Source organism: Anneissia japonica, unplaced genomic scaffold (assembly GCF_011630105.1).
Source record: "Anneissia japonica isolate Jap-2015-1 unplaced genomic scaffold, ASM1163010v1 scaffold640_len1575945_cov177, whole genome shotgun sequence".
In the NCBI taxonomy this organism is placed as follows: domain Eukaryota; kingdom Metazoa; phylum Echinodermata; class Crinoidea; order Comatulida; family Comatulidae; genus Anneissia; species Anneissia japonica.
Window position 1 is genome coordinate 316820 of NW_022684376.1, and position 20267 is coordinate 337086.

At 33.8% G+C, this 20267-nt stretch overlaps 2 protein-coding genes across 3 annotated transcripts in view; both read right to left on the reverse strand.

Moving 5' to 3' along the window:
- The window catches only part of LOC117105274, a 12802-nt gene extending 10973 nt beyond the window's left edge, over positions 1 to 1829 (reverse strand). Inside the window, exon 1 of one of the 2 annotated variants that reach the window (XM_033246382.1) lies at positions 1685 to 1829. The gene's annotated coding sequence lies outside the window, so the exon portion shown is untranslated. Of the gene's footprint in view, positions 1 to 1449; positions 1598 to 1684 lie in introns of those variants that run through there. The other variant, XM_033246391.1, reaches the window with a different exon arrangement.
- A 2657-nt stretch (positions 1830 to 4486) lies between these two features.
- LOC117105287 (ras-related protein Rab-7L1-like) lies at positions 4487 to 15133 on the reverse strand. Its single transcript, XM_033246403.1, has 6 exons — positions 14979 to 15133; positions 13163 to 13449; positions 12372 to 12443; positions 9518 to 9699; positions 7837 to 7961; positions 4487 to 7238 (listed from the first exon to the last, which is right to left on the reverse strand). Exons 2-6 carry the CDS (start codon positions 13278 to 13280, stop codon positions 7100 to 7102), a joined length of 636 nt encoding a protein of 211 aa, XP_033102294.1. The 5' UTR covers positions 13281 to 13449; positions 14979 to 15133; the 3' UTR covers positions 4487 to 7099.
- Between the last annotated feature and the right edge of the window lie 5134 nt (positions 15134 to 20267).

The window sequence follows — 20267 nt, forward strand, 5'->3', positions numbered from 1 at the left end:
ATATTATATTACTAGTATTCATCCAGTCTGTAATTACTGCTACTTTGGACCCCATTGGAAATGGGCTAGACTGATACTCATTACTTTTTATTATTTCATTCACAAATCATTTTTATTCTTGTACAGTATGTGTATGTCGAGCATCAAATAAATTCAATCAATTTATCAGTCAATAAAAAAATTGAGGCTCTTCATATACGGTAGGCCTACAGTACATATGATTGAAATGATCATGTGTTTAAAACAACGGTTATATATATCCTCCACGCAAAAATTTGACCTAGAAATCCTTCCGCACAATTTTGGAAAATAAGTGTCGATTTCCACACAGTTTTTGCTATAAATTAGGCTTTGACCAAATCCAAATATATAACCAATGCAATTTAATGGAGCAATTACGATTCCACGCACCTATTTTCATAACGATTTTCCACGCAAATTTGAGCTGATTTTTGAGATATCCTCTGCACAATTAAAAAACTTTACAGTATGGATTCAGAGGAACTCTACTGTATCAAAGTATTCCTCTACAATAGAATTATGCAGCAAATGAATAGCACTGAAGAAGGTGGTATTTAGTAAACGGAAATTATTTGTGTACTATGCAAGGAAATACCTGCGCAGTTTACAAACTGTGCAAGAAAATCTCGCACAGTTTCATCTGTCTAAGAAAGACATTAACTAGGCCTAGGCCCCCTTTTGTTTATTTGCTAATCTGAAAAATTTCAAAATTACAGTCTTTAATTACTCTTTATAATAAAAATTGCAGGCATAAAATACTCTTGCTAGGGATTAGGGCCTAGTAAAGTTGTAGTAGGCCTATCCTAGGCCTTTTAGGCAAGCTAAATCACACAGTTCTTCCCTTGTTGAGCAGCCAGTAGAGAGGGATGAGTTATTGACCTATTCTGTATTATCAGTTTGCGATAAACTTATTCCTCCATCCAGAGGTTCCAAGTGTGTGAAGTGAAATTTCTGGTTATTCTGTCATTTATAAATTTCTAGGTTATTTTTTTTTGGTGTATTAACTACATGTATGACATGTTAATTCAATGTGTCATGTCATTTTCAGGTTTTATTAAATTTAGGTGGTGATGCAAGAAGGCATGGAGTTGTTTAAATTAAGTAACCTAATTATTTGGAAGAGAAAAATGTTGTTTAATTATTGAAAATATACCCTTAGGAGCCATTTTTATATTCACAATGAAAATTATATATTTTCTGGGAAAAACTGTAATAATTCTGGGAAGCGGGGAAACTCCTTAAAAATCTGGGAAACTCCTTAAAAATCTGGGAAACCTGCAATTTTCTGGGAACTTGGGAGAAATAGGCTTACCTAGCCTAGGCCTACTCTAGTCCGAACTGTACTCTCGAAGACCTGTTCAAACTATATGCTTAGTATTAACAGTAGTAGTAGTAGTCGTACAGTAGTAGTACTAGTAGAGTACTTACTAGGCCTAGGCTAAAGCCTACTGTAGGTGAGCCTTCTTTGGTTAGTGGGCGTCGCGGCTAGACACAACGACACTGCCATTCATCAGGTCTTGGCCCTTCTTGTGGTGTGGACTAGCCTAGCTATCCTCCTAAGTTTATTTACACGAATCAGAAAGTAATAGGACATTATAATTAGTGTTTAAATTCCTGTATTAACTTGACACAAAACTTAATCAATTTTACCAGGTAAACATACCCATAAACTGCATTTTATTGAAGAAAATGCTATTAAACACCGAACAAACAAAACAAAAAAAAAAAGAAAACAACATGTGAATGGGACGCCCGCATCGTTAATTATCTTCTTCTCGGCTGAGCCAACCAACCAACCACCGATCATAAGAAACGCGCGTCATCATAGCTGTAACCAATAGACATCCGAGTTTCTTATCACACATTCTTATTCAATCGGAGTTTCTTATCACACATTCTTAAAAAGCAGATTCGGGTGCAAAAAAAAAAAACAAAAACAAAAACAAAAAAAAAAACCACTATAACAACTCCCTGGTAGAACTGATTTTTCTAATAGACACAAACAGCATATTTGACAAAAAAACTCGAAAGCAGTGAGATACATTTTTTTTAAATATTTTAAAAACTGGGGGGAAAGAACAAAGCATCCTTTTTTCATCTTTTTTCCCTTTTTTCAAAAACCAGTATTCCCGCCTGTATCTCATTAACTGCTTCCGAGTTTTTCGTCAAATATGCTTGTTGTGTCTTAGAAAAAATCAGTTCTACAAAATATCAAAATTTGTTTTACTCCATGTTGTCAACTGAAAATAACAACATACTAAAATAATTTTGAAATGAACTTTTTGCTGTAAAATAAAAATAGTTAACTTGAGCATAGAAATTATTGAATTTGAAAATATCTGCTCTGATTTTGTACTAGATGATAAAAATAATAAAAACAATGCCAGTGAAACAAAAATTGATCACACACCTCTCTATATTATATTACATACTTTATGAAAATTATGTTCCTTTGCATTGAATCTAGTTGTTCTATTATATGAAGGTGTCTCTCATTGCCTCTTGTCTCAATATACCTTTCCGGAGTGTCAATCAAACTTAACGACTGACTAATCAGAACAGCGCTAGGAATACGCGCACGTCTCACAAACACACGTGTTGTCCCACAAACGCACGTGTTCGCGTATGTTTTAACACTGTCGCCTTGTGGGACCTTAGCAACAATATCCAAGGGGCGGGGCTTAGCGGAAAGGTCCATTATCAAATTAGGAAGGTACTAAGGAAGCATCCACAACTTTATAATTGTATCACATTGTAGCTACCACACTCAATAGTTGTGACCACTGTTGACTAAATATTTTGTGTCATTATGTTTTTCTTTCTCTGAAAAAAGGATTCATAAGACAGATTTTGCAATTATAAGGCTTATAACACTTATTATTTTTTCTGTATTATTTTAGTCTTTATATGCTCACTTTTTTAGAAGAGATAGAGACCACTGATTCTGCTTCAATAATGATTTATAAAAATATGTGTACGTCGTTGAGTTATAAAGAGGTATGCATTTGCAAAAGGAGCCACCAGGGGCAGATCCAGAATTTTTCATATTCAGAAGATAAGCAAGTAGTGCTAATTGCAATATATGCATTGAAATTTGAAAATCTAGTGGCCCCCTACTGGATCCGCTCTGCTCACATGAAGTACTGTACCAGCATGTAATGCAAAACAAAACAACAAAATATAAACATTTTTTTAAAAATAAGAGCAGCAGACACACTCTTCCATTGGGTCGGAGCCTATTTTTCCAGTTACAAACATAAATAAAAACTGCATAAACAAATATATTAATTCCTTATATTTTAATAGTCATAAAATTATTTACCTTGATACTGTATAATCCATGCATAACATTACCAAAATAATATATATATCCTTTTAAAATATACTGCCATGGAAATCAATTCTTTCTACTAAAAATTTGCAAGAGAAATACAGATTTCCCCACTTTTCTGTGGTTCCATATTAACAAAAGTCTATTATCTTTATTACTCTAATTAGGAGCCAAAGCTGCTAAAGACCATAGAAACACTGGGCTGGTACCAAAAGTGGTCTTTAATTGGAACCTTTGCATATACTCTGCCAAAGAAGTTTCCACAGTAAAATTCTGTCAGGATATGTGGTTGGATTAGATGTGTAATTTAAAGTTCTATTTTGATTTTTTAACATATTTTATTCATTTTTTGCATAGCAGTATATCTTTAAATTGTTATACTGTCTACACAATCAACCATGACTTATAAAATGCATATAATTTATTATGTTTGTATGTAAAAGTGGAAAAACATTAGAGTTGATGGCTGGTGCGATAACGAGCACCCTTGAAGTAACAGAACTGCAGTGGTGGACCTCGTGTACGGAACATTTTGACTCTTGTCAAAACTCTTTGGCACCGCCTCTGTTTTGAATGACTTTGAAAATGTATCCTTCACAGTGTCAGATCCAGGAATTTGAAATAGAGGGGGGCCTAAGAAGGGACTTCAACAAATAGAAGGTCTAAACACCACCTCAGCCCCACCATACAGTAGTTACGATTTTGGCATCTCTAGATGACCGGAAATGGCACTCTCAGACCTAAATTTAATTATAATTTTCCTTCTTTTTCTCCATCATTTTAATATTTTTGAAAAACTTAGGAGGGGTTCTCTCTTCTCTTGAATCCAACTCTCCTTCACTTGAAAGCACTTGATATCTAAGTATAAAAAAAAAATACAGCAATTGCAAAATGCAATGTTAATTCATCTACATCATGTAAAGTTCTATCACAGATTATTAAATTTTCTTTGAAAAAAAATTTGGTATTCATATATACGGTATTGTCACAATGTACCTATATATGGTCATGACTAGATGTCATTATGACCATATTTAGGCATGTCAGATGTTTTTTGTCTTGAGTCAAATTTGATAGTCTGGACACGCATCTCTTTAATATATTTTAAACAAAAATCAAGGTTTAACACACCAATAGGAGTTGTGACATTTTACTTACAAATACAGCAGAATAATTTAAGTAAATAACTTAAGTGCAATGAGAATCAATAATTTACCAATAAATGATTGGTTCTAACAATCTGGTTATGACAGATAACAATAAAATCTACATAAAATTTACATTTTTTGCTGGCCTTTTAATTCTTCAACTGACTCTGTCAAAAACATTAATTTACAAATAGGTTCTCTCTTTAGCACTAATGTTGTTTTGGTATAATTCTCTCTCCCTCTGTTACTTATGTAGTGACTAACCCTATTTTTAAAGTTTTTGCAGTTGTGCATTACTGTATAATCAGAATTTGTGTATTTGTGTAGAAATTATTAATAATAATAACAATACACATGATATTCCTCATGATGTTCGAATAAAGAACGAACTACTGAATCGTGGCTTCTCTCAGTCTTTTTAGAGTCTGCATGGTATTATATTATGTAAAAACATTGTAACATGTTTTAAAATTGTATGATATACCAACATATTCCACTACTGTATAGCAAACACTTTCTTGTGATTATAATAGATTTTTGAATAACATAACATTTCCTCTATAAAATATTAATAACTATATTCTACACTAACTATATTTCAATATCATACATACAAATTTATAAAATAGTTTTATATATATATATATATATATATATATATTTTCCTAATATTTCCCATAAGTATGTGATTTAAACATATAACATGATTGAAAAAATAATTATCACAAAATAAACCCTTTTCACAAGTTGATAAAATGATTAAAACATTTATAGTTTTCCTTAAAATATTGATTGCATTTGTTTAATAAAATTTAAGGTTATTTGCATCAATTTTTAAGATATATTTGAATTAAATTAAGTAGTTTTTACATCTTCCTTAATATTCACATCTAAAACATGAATATTTAATAATATTTTAAACCATTCCCCTTTATTAAAATTTTAAAATATAATCATATGTATGTTAATTATCCTTTAAGAGACAAGACACTGCAATATACACAAATAATGAAGGAAAAAACCATAGATAAATATTTCTGACCTTATATTAGTACTCTTGCAAATTCAACTATAATAAGTATTTAAATTAGGCTGTGGAAAAGCTTGTTTCAATCACAAGCAGTGCACTTTTTGCCCACACTTGCCATGGGTAATGCAATCCACATTCATTAACAGCAAAAGCAATTAGATGGCAGGCACTGCAGGCAGCGTGGGGCCCTAACTCTGTTTACTACAGCATGAAAGCCAAAGAGAACCCTGCCTGTTAGCAGAACTAGCTGACTTTGCCCGTGTCCACTGCCCGCAGTTTGCCTGCAAGCACTTCATTCCACCAAACACACTGCCTGTGATTAGTACTGTAGAATGTGGGACTGTTCTGGATGTGGAAGTAACACTCCAGCGGAGTCAACTGGACAGGTTAACAGCAGTATAAATTTTCATTTTGATCAACAGACATAATCGTAACATGCTCGATCATAACATTTCAAAAAACAAAGAATTAGCCAACGAGAGTACACTTATTAGTTACATAACTAGCATGGCAATTTGCTAACCTTATCCAGCTTATACCCCATTCACACTGCCACAACCTCTGGCAATACTCGGACATGAAACTACAAAAGCAGGTCACATTTACAAAAACCGTGTTTACATTGGAATAAGTTTGGTCAAACTAACCATGTGCGTGGTCACTTTGACCGAAAAAAATCAAGTGTGAAAAAGCATGTGGACAGTGTAACGAAGTTAAATGTTCCTCAGTGCAAGCAAATACTGTGCACATTGATGAACTTTCACTGAATCTACAGTATCTACAATATAGGCCTGTTTACACTATAATAATAACGATCAACGATAAAAAGGTAAAAAGCAATTGTTCATATAAAAATAGTTTTCACACTAGCACAATTTGATTTACCATGTATATGATAAAAAAATATTTTCACAAATCAAATGACGTCATAACCATGGGAACACAATAAAATTGGTGTAGTAAAAACGATTTTATTGTGAAAATATTTCTTTAACGTATACATGATAAATCACCATCGAATCGTGCTAGTGTTTTTTTATTTCTGTATGAACAATTGCTTTTTAGCTTTTTATCGTTTATCGTTATAGTATAAACAGAAATATAGACTGACAACATCAATTTACGTATAGACTTGGTGAAAATTAATTTAATGTGAACACGGCTTTAGACAAACTTTGAGAGGGGATGCAAAAATTATTCCACTGTCTCATTAGGGAGCTTTCGATTGAAAACGTATAACAGGAACTTAGAACGGATTCACTCACCGTGACTGTTTGATTGTTTACGACGCGTATGCGGATGTCATCAACGCAAAGACTGACGCAACAATGTTTAATACTGCACAGTTCTCATCGTGGCCTGATCGTAGATTCGGCCGACAACCATTCCAGATTTCAGGAGAGAACGCAACGCACAACGTTCAGACATGCAAAGTTAAATTAACATGATGTCATTAAGTTTTTAAAGTTGTATGTCATCGCAAATCGAAGGCTCCCTATTGTCAATCAAGAACTTATGTGCTTATAACGCGGTTGCTATATGAAGAGGATATAATAAGTATAAGTATTATCATGTGCAGCAGAAAATTGAAGATTTTGATGTATTTGGTGTCAAGGTAATTCTGCCTGTACTATCGGTGAGTTCATCTGCTACAGATCCTGGCTGGCCTGTCAGTGTGTTTCTTGCAAGAATTTCTTCTACTAGAAACCTGTTGAAATATCATGAAAAAGAAATGCCAAATATTAGTAGATCTGGCAACAATATTGTTTATTTGGTCAATGGATTGACATATTTTTAAAATATTATTAATTTGTGAAGACATTAATGTATATGTTTAATATCACTACTGATAAATTATAATTATGACTTTGAAATTAAACCAACAGAAAATGCTTAAAAACCTACACATTTTATACACACAATTTCAATGATTACTATGATAATGATGAAGATGATGTCTAATGATGATGATTAAAATTATGATGAGATGTTGATGATAATAATGAAGATGATGAATGGTTATAGTCATGATGGTAATAATGGTAAAAATAACAATGATGATGATGATGATGATAACGATGTTGATGATTATGATATTGATGATGGTGATGTTCATGAAATGATGATTTTGATACTGTTGATGGAATGATGATGATTATAACAATGATGATGTTGATGGTGATTGAATTAGATTGGATTTATTCGGTGTAAACACCCAGGACAACCCATGAAAGTCTGAAGAAGACTTATTTCCAGTGGGGTCATGAAGATGATGATGAAGGGACTATTTATATACAAACACTTACATCATTGATTCACTTATATTGCTGCATTCTTTAACGGATATCTCGCTCCAACCAATAAACCCATTGTTTTGTGAGAGTTCTTGAATATCGTGTGAAGACACTACACGATGTTGTGCAAGATCGCACTAAAAAAAGAAAAAAAACCCACATTAAATAATATTCCTATAATATTGTCACGAAATTAGTCTCTTGGTAAAAGCAACATTCTACATACAGTAGTTAAATTATTGTAGCTGTGTGGTAAGTAGGTGTGGTAACGGTCGTAGGATGGTTGTACAACAACCCTAACTCCGCTCTCTGTGAGCGCTAGACAACGCCAAAGAGTATAAAACTGCATGAGGTCCGACTGCCCTTATTTTGTATACAGGCAATGGAACGTTAAAAAGTACAAAGGGGCGTGTCCTTCATAAGAACGTGCTGCGTTTCGAATTCCAGCATACATTCTATAGACGCGCAGCACGCTTTACGTCGTTTTAAAGTCCACACCCCTGTTGGGTAGTACTTTTTAAAATTGGATTGCGTTTCAAAGAATCCCCGGCAGTCGGACTTCTTGCAGTTTTATACTCTTTGACGATGCGACTCCAACTGCTGATTGTCGGTGGCAGTCTATATGGATCGTCATTAAAAAAATGATCCGTTGCGCATGCGACCGTCGTTGCGTTCTACCTAGCATCGCTTGGGCTGACGACCGTTGCCCAGCAATATTAAATACAGTATGCCGGATTTTTTCTTGAGTAGAAAGTCCGTTATGAACAATCCAATATTGCTGAGGTTTTCACACTTAGTATCCACAATCAGACTGATCATATGCGAACATATGCGAGCAATTCTGTCTTAGAGCCACAAGCTCAAGAAAACCTACTGTAAACATTGGTACGATTCAAATGCGTTGAAGTTTTGCTTTGTCCAATTAAAAAACAATCTAATGCAAACACAGATTTATGCTCAAAATTAAAATTAATTTTAACTGAGAACACTTAACTGGTGGATGTGAAATAATCAACAAATCAATATATAAATGTATGACTGAATGAAAGAAAAAATAAATGATTGGTTGGATGGATTGGATTGGATGGATGGATGGATTGGATGGATGGATTGGATGGAAGGATAGATTGAAATGATGGATGGATGGATGGATGGATTGGATTGATGGATTGGATTGGATGTATGGATGTATGGATTCATGAAATAGATTAATGGACGAATGAATGGATGGATGGATGGATGGATGAATGAATGAAAGAAACAAAGGATGGATGGATGAACAAATGAATGAATGAATGAATGGATGGATGAATGAATAAATAAATGAATGAATGAATAAAAGAAAGAATGGATGGATGAATGAATAAATGAATGAATGAATGAATGAATGAAAAAAAGGATGGATAAATGGATGGATGGATGAATGAATAAATGAATAAATGAATAAATGACTGAATGAATGAATGAATTAATTAATTAATTAATGAACGAACGAAGAGATGGATGGATGGATGAATGAATAAACAAAAGAAAGAAAGAAAGAATGAATGAATGAATAAATGGATGAATGAATGAATGAATGAATGAATGAATGAATGAATGAATGAATGAATGAATGAATGGACGAATGGATGAATAAATAATTAAAGAAATACTTTTAAACAAAAAGAATCTTGTGAATAAAAATACATACTTTATTGGCAAGGAGTAAACATGGCAGAGGACTACCATCTTTCAACGACACTTTGGAATCAAGATCATTCTTCCATTTCATGACACTATTAAATGTTTTGCGCGTCGTTACATCAAATATGATAACACAAGCTGATGCGTCCTTGTAATATACACGAGTTAATGAGGTGTAACGCTCTTGACCTGAAACGAGTCAAAAGAGTTCATTAATACACAAGACAACACTGGCTATTATCTGCTTACAGATTCCATACATGTCGGTATTTATTCACAACACAATTTTTGTCAAAAAAACAATTTAAATATGGTCATGATGACATCATATCATGACTATATATAGGCACATCTGACTATATGGGCATTCAACAGTCTTTTGTCAAAAGAATTTGATAGTCTATCCATTTCAGCTTTGTTGATCTTTCACAAGCTTTTACAACTTCATAAAATCACATATATACACTCATATCACTGTGACAAACAATGCAACCGATGATTCAAGTTTGATAAAATAAGTGTTTTCTGTGTCCACACTGAAATAATATAATTAATTCCCAATAAATAATAATCATGATGACTGAAGTGGCAGCAATTGACAAAAGAAAACAACACAATAGTGGCAACACCAGCAGGTGTTGAGGGTGGCAGAGAACTAGCCGTCAGGGAAGGAGTTGTCCATGTTGTCGAGGAAAACTACATTTTTCAGTTTGAGATTTGCATTCCAGCTTTATCTATTCTTAAAAATTTTCCAAACACGGTTGGCCTGAGTATGAAATTGGAGCTCTCATTTGGGAATTTGGCACTGCTATTGTAACACTAACAACATTCAATTACTATTAAAAATGAACATGCTAATGCTATACAAATCATTCCTAATACAGAACTGCCAGTAACAACAATACAAAAAACAGTAATTAACAATAAAATAATAAGATATCTTGATATCAAGATATCTGTATCCATCTGTAGTCATTACAAAATATACAGGAGTTTAAGGGCATTTAAGTCAGGTGGCTCTGCACTCTGATTGGTCAACACAACTCCAAAATTTTTAACTTACAAGTTGAATGAGGACAAAGATATTATTTACAACAAGTGGTCCAAGTGCTCTACTTTCATTTTGTTGGTATACTTGGTATTTTTTTATGTGGCAAGGACAAGCCAAACCAGTTACTTGTGGCAAATCATGTTTCAGATATCATGGCCAAAACATGCTGGAATGTCAACATTTTTAAATATCTTATTGCTCTAAACTAACATTTTTATATCTATACATGATGCTATGCTGTCTTTTCCCTATTTTCAAGGTCAAAACAATTTGGTAATGGTATCTGCTTGAGAAATGCTGAAATCATAAACTTTGAAGGCTGATTTCTCATTGATCTTTAAATAGCTGTATAATATAAAAACGGTTGTAACTTCATAAGGAAATGTCTGATTTAAATGATTCTTTTACCATTTTATAGCTCTCATTTTACTGTTTAACCCTATTTAGGGTTGTAGCTGTAGCAAACTAAGGGTGGGTGAAAACATGGTAAACTCTAATTAAGAATAGATTTAAGTACAGCAAAGTTGGTTAATAAGGGTGGGTGAAGGGCCATGAAATTAGCTTTAGACTGGCTGGAAAATTTCAAGGCTGGGTGGCCCCGCACGCCTCCACCCACCATAACTACATCCCTGTATATTAATACATTTTTGCGACAAGTGACTGTTTTGGCTTGTTTTGTCACATATAGCACCTAGGTTACAAAGCGCTTTGTTTTCCCTGGTCATTGGGTTCCACATGCATAAGTGTTGCTGCCATATTGGCGCAGTAGCAGGCAACCCCACCAGGTACCCATTTATACTCCTGGGTGGAGAGGAGCAACGCAGATATTAGGACACAAGGACACAAACGAGTTGCACAGCCATTGCCGATGCTCCAAACCGCTTCCACTCAATAATAAAAGGTCCAAATAATAACCTAATAATTTTTGTTTTTGCATACAAAAATGTTGATCACCTACAGATAACCTTTGATTAATATGAGTCAGAAACAGGAAATAGTAGTTTAAATGAATTATAAATGACTGAATTACATTATAACACAATCAGGAATACATTAAATTAATAAATTTCTATTACTGCCTGCAGTGCTTTCTTCCCCTCAAAGAAATATAACTGAAACCATGTTTTATGTAAACAATTCATTTTGGAATCTCTTCATACAAATTTTACAATATTGTGTCTATGATGAAAATCTACATTTATGAACAAATCTATCAGGAACTGAATACTAATACTGCAACATCATTTGTGCAAAAGAAAATTTGTACATTGATTAAGCTCATAAAGTATTAGCACAGTATATAAACAGCACACTGTATACAGAAAATATATTTAACAATGAATAATAATTACTGTATAGTGATGATGTAGGTAATATACCAGAAAACATGAATGGATGGCACAAGCACCACAAGGTACAACCAAAATATCGGCTCTGGTTCGGATGGTGGAACAAATCTTCTCAGATAAGGACCACAAAACCATGGGCCGAGGGTACACAATTAGGCGCATGTGCACTTTAAAGAACACAGTACACCTTTCGAGATGAGAAGGTGGTTACTTCATCGTACTGGTCCACTGTTGTGGACAGATAAGAGTAGCTCAGACGCGAAGAAACCTTTGGGGGAGAAACAAGTTACTGTAAGTTCTAGTCCACACCTAAAGCACTTGTACACAATTTTGGTATATATCGCTATTACGGAAATTATATGCATTAGATTCTACCTAAATTTCTACAGTTTCTTAAGAGTATATTGTTAGAAGCGGAATGTTTAATTGGTGAATTATAACAAAATCTAAACGTGACTCACCGCCAATATCCCATAATTGTAACCTTACTGTCTCATCATCATTTACGTTGAGAACCTTCAAAGCGAAGTCAACTATGAAAATAAAAAATTATGAAAATAAAATAAATTCATATCACGAATAAGAGTGTTAATGCCAAGCTATTTCAGATATATGTTTTGTTTTTCATTTCACTTTGTGATGCACATAGGTGTCATGATAATTTTCAAATTATTTATTTATTAACATTATATATTTATTTATCTTTTATTGTTGTTATTCTTTATTGTTACTCATTATTTTTGTTAGGTGAAACTTTTAGTAATTTTTACCACACCATGCTGTAAAGCGCATAGAGGCATTTTACATGTGCTATATAAATTGACAATTATTATTATTATTATTATTTGTACTTTAGGCCAAATAAAAAAAATGATTGTGTTTCTTCAATGAGCTTAAGAGGCTGGAATAGGCCAATCTTGCTGGACGGTAGGCGATGCAGTGTTATGTGATCGTTTTCTTCTTCAATATAGATTTTAAAATGGTCTTGGGAGGGGAGGACTTGACCTGTCCCCACCGGACAGGTCAAGCACCCTCCCCACCCCCCTTCGGACAGAGTTTGTCGGGCAGTCGGACTAAAAAAAATACCAAAAATAGACCACGCCAAGCGGTTTTGTAATCCATGAATTTGATGCGAGCACCCCAAAACGAGTACAAATTAAGTACGAGCGCAATGAGTTGGTTACGATCACCAGTAACATTTGATCGGGATGTAAATAAAAATTATGAAGAAAGCACAGTTCTGTGAACCTACCTCCAATAGTAGTTTTATAATCGTCTCTAAATCTATTAGACACATAGCGCTCAACAAACGATGTTTTACCAACAGTTCCATCTCCGATAATAAGCACCTTAAACAAACGTTCAATCATACTATTACCACAAGTTTCAGCGGTGTGATTTTTGTCGGCTGCAGTATTTTAGGTTAAGGGTCACAACAACAGGTTCTATAGAATTGAAGTCACACAGTTTCAGGAACTAACTGTAAAGGGCATTAAGTTTAGGTGATATACAATTGGTCCTTTTTAACATCAGACTTGGCTAAAAATACAAAATTTAAAAACATTTTGGTTATGATTTACATGCTTCCAATTAGGTCTATAATATAAAAAAATTATTACTGTACATCATTTTGCAAAATTTGAAATGAAAATTTCCAAGAACCAGGCAACTACTACTGGGAGACATCCTAAGGCCTAGGCATTTCGCTCTATGTAGTTTCAGTATTTGTCTGTGATTGGAGTACGAACTTGTTGTTGTAGAGGCCTAGGGTAGTGTTTTGAAAACAAATCACCAAAACAAAAAAAGAGAAAATAGGGGCGCATAAAACCTGCAGTGTTTTCGGTTGTCGAAGTAATCAAAGAAGATATGTGTCCGGATAAATGAAATTTACTCAGACATAGGCTGCTGGATGTCCGCTAGTGAAAAGTTGCGAGACATTTCAAAATAGACCCAATAAAATGGTGTATAGTTGGATTGAGGCAGTATAAATTACGATAACATTGAAAAAATTAGGAAAAATTAGAGAAACAATTCTAATACCTCATTCAGACTAGCATTACATTGCGATCAGTTGTGGCAACTGTGACACCTAATCGCACTCAATCGCTAAATAAAATCATGTGTGAAAGCGCACCAATAGTAGTCGTTAAGTAATCGATATCGCAATTGTTAACCGTTGCGAGTGGGTGCTACAATCTTTATTACTCCCGATTACCACAGAATCTGATTGCAACAAATCACAACAAATTTCACAGGCACTGTTTGACTGAGATCAGTCAACATAGGCCTAGCCACCGGAGGCTTAGGCCCTAGAATGTAAAGTTTTTTGTGTTGGCGAATGCGTTCGTTGATTGCAATCGGGAGTGATCAGTCGTTGGCTGACGCGATGCTACAGACAATGCGAAGCCACAAAGTGTGCCCAATGGAATCGGATCATTTTTTTATGTTTTGACTGGCCCCTGCTACCAATATCAGCAGATGCTGTAGCGTCAAGTCGCCTAATGCTCACAGTCTCAGTGAGCTGAGTTAGATTCGTCGGCGACAGTTGTACGACACAGTGTGATGTGCCCAGCTTCAGATTGAAAAATTTTAGAATGCCACTAGGCTAGACAACCACCATCCACACAGGATTCATCAGGGCAGGCCTAACCACCATGGAACGTCGCCAGGGACAAGGACTGTCTGCAGATGTCTTTCTCTCTCGCCAGTAGTACTAGTAGTAGGCCTTGCCTAGGCCTAGATCGACAAAAAACTCGGCCAAAAACTCCACCATCCAAATATATCTAGGCCCTAGATAGGCAAATTTCTTTAGGCCTAGTTAGCTGGTCTAGGCCTAGCTCTACCTACAGTAGGCTAAGCTTTAGCAGCAATTGCCAATAGCAATACCTACCAATCCAAGAGCTAGGCCAGGAGGAGGCCCCCTCTGTTCTGTTATCTGTACGGTCATCCAAGTCATTAAAAAGGATGATTTTTCATGTCTTTCATCTTTGCAAAGGTGTCATGTGTCAATAACATTGTGATAAAAAGAGTTATGAGAGTAAAATTGAAAATAATAGTAATAAACTAACCTGCTCAGACGTCCGGTCACACCACCGTGCAAATGTCAGAAACTTTCACAAGGCCGCCGCCGCCGTCGTAGTTTTATTTTGGTTTTATTTTCACGTGATTGGTCATGTGCCACAACAAAACATGGACTTACACCCGGAAATCACACGCCTATCATCTGAACGTCATTGATTATTATATTAAAAGGGTAAATGCACCTTCCTGTGAACTTTACTTACATTGTCCATAGGCTCATGCTTACACCTTCAAGCCGGGTATAATCATGGAGATGTAAAAATAATAATCTCCCTGGTAGTTGAACCATAATCAATACAGAAATTTAAAGATAAAGGATGCTTATCTGAGTTAAACAGAGTTTCCTTAATTTATAATTTATTCCTAATTTTTTTAAATTTTTGTAGTGACTGTTCAAAGAAATCCAGAAAAAACATACAGTAGTCCCTATTTACATTCAGTTAATCCATTACAGAGAAAGAACATGTTTTTTTTCTATAGTTAATCAGATATTTCTTTTTTCATTATTAGCACTTACTAATCAGTTAAATCTGTTCAATGTGTGTAGACGGTGCAGCATCCAAAGTCCTTTACTTAGACGCCTGAGTAGGCCTACCAGTGGGTCCAACCATAAAACAAAGAAGGTCTCCTTTTTATTTGTAGAAATGGTTGCAATATAAAACCAGAGGAGGAAACTTCCTGAGTTTTAAGATTCAGTATCCGAAACGCGATCTTTCCAAAGTCAGACTAATTCCGCTATGCTCTACACTGCTGCACTTGATCGGTACGGTGTACCAATTAATTCGTGAAGTACAGCATAATTTATAGTAATACTGTATAACATTCTACGGTGTTGTTTGAAATTTCACTGTGAATGGGTGGTGGGGATGGGGGAACCGAAGTGACTAGTAAAATGTATGGAGCTCCAACACTTCCTCGCCCCGGGCCCAGTGACTCTTCGTTACGTCACTGGACCCGCCTTTGCGGTACGCCATTTCCAAAATTGTATTTTTTTTAAAAATCAATAAATTAATTCTTATTGAAATTAACTCCATCTTCACATGCCTTCATCAAGATTATAAATGATTGGATGAACAATCTAAACGGCTGATGACCTGATTGGATCCTGTTTGACATTTCTAAATGTCCCAACTCCAATGACCACACCCTTCTTATAAATTAATTAGACAATTGTGGTCTTCTTAAAAATACCTTCATATTAAGTACTTAAAAAGTTACCGTAACTGATGCAACGAAAACAAGTACTAAACTATAATAAATTATCGAGTATCGAATAAAGCAATTGTTATCAGCATATTAAAAGGAGTGAGAACAGGGAGATATAAAAATTTCCGGTACATTGAGGATCTTGCAGCATATTATTCGATGGTGACGATGAGAGTGAAATGCCTTAATTAGGCCTATGTTAAAGCGTGTGCTGTTATTGATGTTGATACCAGTCTACCAGTAGCATCCCCGACTTTTTGTTTTCCTATTTTACAGCCTATTTTTATATTGTCATGATTCATTTGGCAGTCAATGTCTTAATTATCATAATTATATAGAATAGAATAATAAGGAAATTTAGTTTTAAACAATGATATTCATCAATAATATTATAGAATTATCATATTTACTACAGTATATCACTGTTCATTATCATTAATTTTATGTCAAAATATTACTATATGGGCAACATTTTTAATTAAAAAAACAATTTCAAGACATTTATTTACATCCATAGAACAAACACACAATACAATATGATTCAAAATAATAACGTAAATAATCTATGGAAGAACGTACAGTATGATCCTGATAAGATAAAAATCTTATGGTCGGCATGCCTTAAAGGAAATAGAAGTCGATATAAACATACAGAAAATAATAAAAATAATAAAAGACAAAACAAATAAATGAAAAGCCCAATAAACAAAAGGAAAAATAAATAAATAAATAAATTAAAGAAAATAAATAAATAAATTAATTTAAAAAAAATAAATGTATAATGAATAAATAAGTAAACAACAGAAGTTCATGTTACAGTAACGCAGAACATATCGTATTATGACCGAGGATAATTAATTAATTTAATAGTTTGACATTAGGTGTAGTTTTACTTTTTTTGAAAGTGATACACCAATGAGAGGTCGAATGCATGCTCCATCATGCGTTTGATCCAATGACCAGGAAATAGTGTTAAGCAACTAACGGCCATCGAGTGTTCTCGAAAAGAACTATTTAGGTTTCAATATTTTATATGTTAGAAGTATGCTATTGATTACAGCAATGTTAATAATATAAGCATGAGGCTTGAATTTCTGTCATAAGACTCCTATAATTGGGAAAGTTGAATCAGCAATGCTGTCACTCTAGTTTTTGTACGTAGGGTTGTTTCAGTTTATAATTCTCAAATTGAATAAGATACAGTAAAGTTCCCTAAAACAATGTTAGAAACAAATCTGTGTTTGTAAAAAAAAAACGAAACCAAGAAAAAAACACATTTTCTTTTTCTTTCTTTTTTTTTCCAATTTTTTTTTTTGCTAACTAGGGATACTATACCTAATAATTCATATCCAATTTAACAAATGTCAACTTTCGAGGAGGTTGCATTTGTATTTTATTAATTAGTCATATTAGTTTCTTCTATTTCTTTTCATGCTCATTTTTCATATTTAAAATATAAACTATTATGCCACATTCTTGGGCGGATGCAGGATTTGGTGGTAGGGGGTGTGCGAAAATCCACACCACACCTCAACATTGTTGGGGCCGAGATGTGAAAATGTTTAGAATATGGACCTTACGGTGCCCGGAAATTGTAGGCCTACTCTCATACTTTTAAAATCTTACCGGTACTATATTTCTTATGATGAAAATAATGTATCAACACAAACACCAAACAACCGTTAACATAATTATTTATTTAATCCCTTAAAAACTGCAAAATTATAGAAGAAAACAGGCAAAAAGAGGCAAGAAAATACACGAAGCAAAGAAAACGCCTTGGTAAATAACATTAATAATGAACATTTTTAATAAACCAGTATTCATCCGAAGACACAGCGACACAACAGTTAATTAGACGTTGGATGACATCGTTTTTATTGAAGTTTTAAAATTGTTGATAGTGGGTGCCATGTTTAACATAGTCTGGTAGTTTGTTCCATAAGGTTGGGGCGGTAGAGGTAAATGAGCGTTTCCCTCCAAGTTCTGTGAGTTCGAGGTTCAGAATATAAAAATTTGTCATTAGGGCCTAGAACGCATGAATTCCCGGTGTGATTGTACGGCGTAAGCAGACCCGCCCAATGGCGTAACAACAACAATGGGCTCTTGGGGCGACGCCCCATCCCCAGTCCAAATAGAACCCGGGCCGGCCCGGTGGCGACCCTCATGCTAATAAACTGCACTTTTCTAACATTATCCTTGACATAGTCCAATAGAAGACATCCAAAACTAGGAAGTTAACAATGTAGTACAGTACAACGAATGTCACAAGTAGACTCGCACTTCCTTTATGCAGCAATACTGTATCAATTCACGACCCAAAAATATTCCACAGTCGGGCTCCACTACGAACTGAAATTTCAATACTCCAAAATATAATGAAGTAAAAGAAACAGAATTTACAAAGAATTCAAAAGAAATTATAGAAATATAACACGCTATACGGTATTGTTTGTCATTCCACTGTGAAAAAAATATCAACTTGAACATGGAAAAAGTGTATTTAAAAATGCAGTGTAGATAATTTGAAAAAAGTATTACAGTTAATAATTTCAGACCATTCATAATTTATTTGTGTTCTTTTTAATCTTAAATACACTACACAATAAAACGTGTTACCACAATACATAAAGATTTGGAATAAACAGCGTTTAAACAAATTGAATAACAGGTGTAAAAAAAGACATGAACATTTGAAACAAAATATTTTACAGAAATAAGCCTATCTCTAATAACTTCTTAACATAATGGAAATATAACTAGAAATGATAGACAAGACTAACACAGATTGGTCTCAAAGCTATGCTACAGTTTTATTACGTTAGTTTAAATTACGCAAATTTTAACACACATGCATAAAAAAGCCGCTACCGCTCCGATAAGGCTTAACGATTGCACACAATGCACATATTTTGCATATGGTAGATATTTTTCATTAGTTAATGTTACTGTATTTTACGAATATTTTTAACGATTTTAACATTGTATTTTCTATGTATTTTAACGTGCTCTGACCCATGATAAAATGGGCTATATTAATGTGAACACATCTATTTTTGACGTGCACTACTTATACCTTAGCTGCCTTTCTACAGCAATATCATTACAGTGAAAAGCGAAGTGATTCTTCTTAACTTTATTATTATTTATATCATAAATAATAAAAAAATATTTCTACTGGATTTATCTGATTATTAAAAAAATGAATAAAAGAGCCGCCATATAAACAATCATTCTATAATACATCCCGTGCATACTATACAGTCTATCTTCTAGAATTTTGTAAACCATAATTATTTAAGTGGTAATAATTTTAAAATACATCAATAGTCTTTAATAATAGTAAAAAAACTATTTCTAGAATTCTGTAAAACATGATTATTTAAGAGGAAATCTTTTCAATATACACCAGATTTTTTCAATAATGGTAAAAAAAAACTTTCTTATAATTATTTTATCTACCCAAGACTTACTTAAGGCAGTCCAAAACCTTAAATATATCCTACCCAATAAATCACATTTTAAATTTAAGGTAAATATGTTTTTTCATAATTAATTTTTAAAAGCACAATTAGTACAGTAATTTGATAACTAAGTGATCAGTCAATAAAGACATATTGTAGTTCCAAATGTGCATGGAAATGTCAGAGGTTAATACAGTATAAACAATCATGCTTTACTATCATCTGCATATATTATACCATGGAATAATTATTTCCCAATTAATGAAATCTAAATATTAGTTTAAATACAGTAGCACAACAGATAGGGTGAGTTAAGAATCTCACCAAACAAGAGGTGTGTGAATGAACTCGGCTGAATAAACTAGAAGTCAACTGAAAAAAGGATATAAAACTTTGGATTAAAAATGTTAATATAAATCTACTGCTGTACAGTACTCTATATTTAGGCACCATCCATATTATTAAATTCTTTTCGTGAGAGTAGGCCTAGGGGTAACAGTAAAAGTGCACTTTTTTGGAAAAAAAATATATGATGGTCTAAAAATTCAAAAGAATCTTCCATTGCATATTCTTATCAGGGGGAATGAATCAAAAGTAAAATGTATG

Coding starts and splice junctions, on each gene's coding strand:
- LOC117105287 (XM_033246403.1), bottom strand. CDS start 13,280: ATGATTGAACGTTTGTTTAAGGTGCTTATTATCGGAGATGGAACTGTT. Junction 12,444..13,162: donor TTATAAAACTACTATTGGAG/GTAGGTTCACAG, acceptor TTATTTTCATAG/TTGACTTCGCTTTGAAGGTT. Junction 7,239..7,836: donor AATATAAGTGAATCAATGAT/GTAAGTGTTTGT, acceptor ATATTTCAACAG/GTTTCTAGTAGAAGAAATTC.